The 6,670-nt window shown below is 35.8% G+C and overlaps 1 protein-coding gene across 2 annotated transcripts in view; it reads left to right on the top strand.

Moving 5' to 3' along the window:
• Positions 1 to 6,356, top strand: part of PHKA1 (phosphorylase kinase regulatory subunit alpha 1) — a 14,708-nt gene extending 8,352 nt beyond the window's left edge. For both annotated transcript variants that reach the window (XM_017517839.2, XM_037734633.1), the window contains exons 3-5: positions 1,087 to 1,140; positions 2,674 to 2,874; positions 4,099 to 6,356. In XM_017517839.2, the coding sequence (XP_017373328.1) occupies positions 1,087 to 1,140; positions 2,674 to 2,874; positions 4,099 to 4,272 (429 nt within the window). In that variant the 3' untranslated portion in view covers positions 4,273 to 6,356. The remainder of the gene's footprint in view (positions 1 to 1,086; positions 1,141 to 2,673; positions 2,875 to 4,098) is intronic.
• The last annotated feature ends 314 nt before the right edge of the window (positions 6,357 to 6,670 follow it).

Below are 6,670 nucleotides of genomic sequence, written 5' to 3'. Positions count from 1 at the left end.
TGAAAAGCACTTAAAGTTTAAATGAAAATACATTATTTTAAATCATTCATAAGCCAATATCTCTGCTATACAGTGTGTAATATACAGTAATAAAAATTTCTGAAAGCATCGTTATAAAGATATTTAGAGTTATAACCATTAACTCTATAACCATTCAACTTTGTTGAATAATGTAATAAGGAACAATAGCCAGTTCTATAAATGACTTTAAAATTCTAAAAGCATTGCTGTTCTAGGAATGACAAATTTGATTTATTTGAATACTCTTTAAAGTCTGTAAAGGTTTTTTATATACATCCTTTTTATTAATCAATTATAACATGGCAGAATACATAGTTGCCATCTCTTAAAAGTGATCCAAACTCTACATCCACAGATGAAAAATTCTTATAGAATTTTTTGATAAACATACATGTTAGGTTAAACAAATTTTATAGTTGTTGGAGTGCCATGAAATTAATACTTGCAATTCAGACTGCTGTAGTTTATACTTTTTATATGTTTCAAATCAGGTGTGTACCATTTGTACTAAGAATACAACAAAATGAATTATCTAAAATCCCTTGATTTTAGTATGTATTTTGGTTAATTAACAACTTATAGTAATTTCTTACACATTTTGGAAATTAATTATATAAGAATGTTATGTATCTGCTTTTAGATATAGTATGTAAATAAAAAATTTGCTCACTAAAATATAAGTAAATAAATAAGTGCATGTATTTTTTCCTGCAGCCTAAAAATTTTTTCAAAGGCCTGTTTGTGATGGCCCTGAGACCTAGTATGATATCTTTCTAGATGGTCTCTGAATATTTGGGACTAGTCTATCCCAAAAGGTAGAGCTTCCCTACCCATTCCATTCCCCTAAGGAGAGGACGAACCTTAGGTCTCCTATAGTCCAATTTTGTATCTTGGCAGTTAGGAATCACAACCCCATGGCAAGGGCACTTGGACTGCAGAGCCCCTTGCTGGCCTATGATTACTCAGCATATACCACATGAAGCACACTTAGAAACACGGTGTCTCCTTATAGTCTCCCTGATGTTAGTCTGTCCTTGGTGATACGGGTTTTTTTCTGTTTTGCAGTGTCATGGACTTTCTGTGGAAGGATTTGTTCTTCCTTCTTCTACCACTAGAGAGGTAAGAGTTTCTGTCTTGTATATATTTGTGACTGATAACTTTTCTGGCTAAAGTATCCCAGTGATCACTTACTTTTCAAAGCGACAGACCTATGCTTTTATAAATCAACTAAATATGAAATGCATTTGAAGAAAAGAGAATTTTTTTAAAAAAAATTGAGAACATTATAGAATAATTATGGATTACTTTATATAAGGACAGCCTCTTTTAATGGTTGAGTTAGGCTGGCTTATGTGAGTATTGTGGGGGTTAGAGAAGGCAGAGGGATCGAAATCTAAAAATGCATGATTTCCCATATTCCCCATCCTTCTCATTTCTGCCTTTCTCTAGCAGAATGTTTGTAGACCATTAGAGCATAAACCAGTGGTTGTTGGCTACAACTATATGTTGCAGTAACCTGGGTTCCCACTTCCAATTTAGTATATTAGAATCTCCAGGGATGGGACGTGAGCCTCAGACATAGATTATCAGATCCTTTTAAAGTTTCCTTTTTGTCCAAATCACTCAGAGGTGATAAAAGCTAACTTTTATACAAAGCCAATAAAGAAGCTAGTGTTAGCATGCTTGAAGTAGTAAGATTCAATAGTGGAAAGTTCTCAAAAATGCTGCAGTTGTTGCAGATAGCATCTCGGGGGACAGGTACAGAAAGCTAATGCTATGCTTCAGGGCTTCACTATTGCCTACAGGCCGTTTTTCTAATAAAGAACACCATATCTCCCATTTGTCTTTTCTCTACCTTTAATCAAGAGTGAAATGGTCATATAATTAATAACACATACCTGAATAGTACCTTTAAGAGATTTCAAACATTATTTTCACATTTTTAAATTTGATCATAAACACCACTATGTAAAATAGGTAAAGAAGGGATTATCATTACTAATTAATGGATAAGGAAACAAATTTAGAGATTGTCTAAGGTTGCATAACTAGTAACTAACAAAGATAAGACGTACATTGCTTCCCTAGAGTGTATAACTCAATACAAGTTTACCAAAACTTACTTCTCAATCCCCTTCACCCTAAAATAACTTTACATTTCTTAATGCCCTTTTTAATCTAATAGTATATGGATATTTTACATAATTCTAATTGTCATATATTATACATACAATTTTAAGTTTAACTTGTTTTTCCTTTATTTACAGTCTTCAGATTTTAATAAACAGTCATGTAAAAACTCATGAAGTTGCTATGTCATGATATGCCATTCCCATGTTTAGTTTACCTCTAGTTTTACACTTGTGACTAAGGCTTCTATATGGAGCTTTCTTCCTCTTTTGAATTACTCTCTGAGGATGAACTCTCAGAAACAGGATTATGGGTTAGAGGGCATGGACACTCTTATGGCTCTTGTTATGCATTGCCAGATTGCCTTCCAAAAAGATTGAAACAGTTTACTAACTCAATTATTTTGAAGGAGGCTGAATCAATGCTCATGGCTACAGTGTTTTTACTGCCCTTCAGAGCAGGTGATTGATGTCTCCTTGATGATGGACTCTTAGGAAGTGCTTTTCTTTTTCTCCAACACAGATGACTCCAGGTGAGATTAAATTCTCTGTTCATGTGGAGTCTGTCCTGAATCGTGTACCTCAGCCAGAGTACCGCCAGCTGCTGGTTGAAGCGATCCTTGTCCTCACCATGCTGGCAGATATTGAAATTCATAGCATTGGAAGCATCATTGCTGTGGAAAAAATAGTGCATATTGCCAATGACTTGTTTCTTCAAGAACAGGTAGGCAAACTGGTTGTTTTCTCAATAGAGAAATGTTTTTACTCTAACCTGATAATATTCAGAGGTCTTTGAGGAGCCATGGTCACTTTCTTGTGCCTTCTTCCTCATAGCTCTTTTCTGGGCCCCCTTTGTAGTGAGTGAGTCTGGGCTCTGTTTACAAAAGAAGTAGGCTGCAAAAAGACCTCTGTCTTTCACCATGTGGTTTGTGATAGAGGGTAAAGTTGCCTGGAACTCAGGACATTTTATGCTTTTCCCTGAAAGGCTCTGAAGCATAGCATTAGCATCATATTTCAAATTTCTGATCACAGTGCCTTTTGTAGCTTGAAGGACTTAGTAAAAAACTATTGGATGGCATATCCTTTCTGAACTATTAAGAAAAAGAGGTTTGGTTTTGGTTTCGCTTTGCTTTTGCTACTCACCTATAGGAAAATAAGAAAGTGAAACTTTTATTCCTACATTTAAATTTTTTCTTAGTAAATCTTCTTCCAGGAAATTTTCCACATTCAAAAATACAAACTGTTTGTTGAAAATATCCCAAATGTTTCCTATATTAACAGTAGGAGCACATAAGTGAAGGACAAGCACTGATGGCAATAAGAAAATATTCAGAACATATAATAGGTGTTTTCATTCTATTAGCCACTGGGAGGAGATACCAAAGAAAAGTATTCAGGGTTTTCTAGGACAGTTCTAATTTTAAATATTCTGGATTGCTGTCAGTCCATGTATCTAAAAATGTGATCCCTTTTAGGCATATACCTCTAGCCTCAGAAAACTTACAGTCTGTTTGAATTAAGTCGGCTTAGAAAGAAATTGTGATCAAATGCAGTATAAAAGAATGCAAGCTGAAATTAGTAGTTCTAGAAGAAGTCAAACTAAAGCTCTACTAGGGTGCTTTGTGTTAACATTTGTCTATTAACAGGTATGACTCAATTGATTAATGATTATATTTAACTTTTAGACATTGATTGTAATGGGGAAAATTCTAAACAGTTAATGATTTTTAAATGATTTGCATGATTTAGGGCCTAGTGAAAAATACCTGTGTACAAACTCATATTCATCCTTTTGTTCATAATCCTATTTCTTCCCAAATGAACAGCCTAGGGCCCAACTAATTGGTGCTGGGGAAGAGGTTCTCAATTATACTAATCAGGAATTTACTTAGTAGGCTTAGTAATTTTTCCTTTCCCCTGTGTTCTTCTACCCTTAAAAACCAAACAGAAAACCCTTGGCGCAGATGATATCATGTTGGCAAAGGATCCCGCATCTGGCATCTGTACTCTTCTGTATGACAGTGCACCCAGTGGCAGATTTGGCACCATGACCTACCTCTCCAAGGCAGCCGCCACCTACGTGCAGGAGTTCCTGCCCCACAGCATCTGTGCCATGCAATGAGAGCTTTGATTCCTGGCTTCTGGGAGCCTTTTGACAGCTGGTCCCTGCCTCCATTCATTGTGCATGGAACTGAAATGTTATTGCCTGATCACTCCGACCCTGCCCCTTTCTGACCCATCCTTCCCCAGAAGAGAGAACTTTTTCAATAAACTAACTGCTTTAGAAGAAGTGAACACTTACCTGGAGGCTCACCTCCAGGGCACATGCTCAACCAGGCCTGTCATGATTGGCTTTATTTCTTTCATCGTTAATAAAAGTTTGCATGGGTTTTTATTCTCTAGATCTGTTACCAACATAGTTTTCTAACTCCTGTTTGGGGAGCAAGTGTTAATAATAACTTATTCCTAAAGTTTGGTTTTTCTTATTTGTGATTTTATTGTGTATATGAGTGGTGGGTACTTTGGGACATTATTTCAAGTGAGTAAACTCTAAATTGTTAGATATTTATGCTGCTATAAATTGGAAATATCTATTCTAAGTGCCTTTTCTTAGGAAAAGAGAGTACTGGATTATGGCTTTCTTCCTTACTCACAGGTTGCCTCACACTGAGTGATAAAAATCTTTTTGTGTAGAAGCATTGTCTCTGCTATTGCCCTCTCTGCGTCTGCACACATAATGCCTGTCTCATTTTGGTGAAATATCAAAAAAATGCAAGTGCAGTGTGAATATTTAAGGATTTCTGAATTAACACTTGAAATCACATTTTATAAAGATTGTTGGTACTCACAGATGTATTTGCAGCAGAAAATGAAGAATAACCCAGAGAAATGGAGCCCAGAGCCCACTTCCAGAGAGGAAGGGAAAGAAGAGAAGATGCCTGGACAATGTCTTATACATAGAAACAGACAGGGAATCAGAGATGGCTTAGTTCCCTGAAGACAGCCTTATGCACCTAATCCCTGCCTTTGAAAAGTGGGTCAGTACACAACACAGACAATAATTTGAAGCCTCTGTCTTCAGCAAAGAGAAATCCAGCAGTCCAGTCTATAACTGCTCTACTGAGCATTCTTTTCATGTGCTCTTGGTCTCTGTCTCACTTACCTACTTTATACCACATCCAGCTCAACTTGCTGACACCTCCCCCAACCATTCTTAAACTCTTTCATATATATTTGAACTTCATAATTCTAGTGTAGATATGTCTTTGTGTGTTGGTATGTGTGTGTAAGTGTATATGGGAATTTTTCTGAATGTAAGCAGCTTTGATGTCTCTGTATATCTATATCTACATTTGATGGACTGAGTAAGTATATAAATATGAAAGTTGTATGTGGGGGGGTGTGACTGGGGAATCAGATTGACACACACAGGTTGGTGGAAGAATAGCTTCAGTCCTCTTCCTTGGTCCCATGTGTAGGTAGCCTTGCTTGACAAATGTTTGTCCTAACTTTTCTTCTTCTAAATTGTGCACAGAGACTCTGCTAACTTCCCTGTTTGCACTCAGATAACTTCCTACTTCAAGCCCCTCCTTTATCTTGGATCTCTAAGGTTTTTCCCCAATAATGGGAATGGTGAGGGTGGTGATGAGAGACTCTTTAAACAATTTTTACAGAACCAGTGACAATCTTATGAGTACAATGAATAAGTATATAGTAGGGTAATAGAATACGGATGGTAGAAACAAAAAGAGGACAGCCAACCTTTTCAGCACTTGTCTCAGAGCAGATGGAAACACATAGTAAGTAGCTTTCTGACTACTGGATTTTCTGGTCACTTTTAAAGAAAGCTCACAAACTGTTCTGAAACTATTTGTCTTTTCACTGGCTATGAGCATACTCCAATCTCAGGGAGTATATGCAGAGTGCCACAGGCAAAAGCCACCACTCTTTCCCGCACTCATTTGCTTGAACTGCCTCTAAGGGCTGCATTTCTCTGAGTTTATGAAATTGTGTCACTATGGTCCCCATACAGTGGTATTTAACTTTTAAAGCAACTTTTTAGAAAACTCTACTTGTATTTTGTTCATTTTAAGTGTATGGTACTAAAAAGACATGTTAGATTTTTTTAAAAAGCACTTATGATGTGAAAATAGAATAAATAAGAATTTCCAATTAAATCATATCTGCTGCCAATGTGCAAAACTTTTCATGTGTTTTTGTGATTGGAGTTTATTTCATGGCTTTATTCTACATACTCTGCTTAATTATACAGTAAAATCAGAGCTCATTCATTGAGCTGAAGTATAATAATATACCAATATTATTTATAATATACTAATACATGTATTGGTATATTATTCATAATATACCAATACATGTATAATATTTATAATATGTTAGATAATATATGTAAAGAAATGCAGTTTCATCATTCAAATACCCACTCAAACTAGGTTTACTAAATTCAAACAGGCTTATTGATGTCTGTAGGGAACATTTTCTTTTCTTTTTTTTTTTTT

This window comes from Cebus imitator, unplaced genomic scaffold, assembly GCF_001604975.1.
Source record: "Cebus imitator isolate Cc_AM_T3 unplaced genomic scaffold, Cebus_imitator-1.0 Scaffold648, whole genome shotgun sequence".
NCBI lineage: Eukaryota > Metazoa > Chordata > Mammalia > Primates > Cebidae > Cebus > Cebus imitator.
This window is presented reverse-complemented; position numbering and strand designations above follow the sequence as displayed.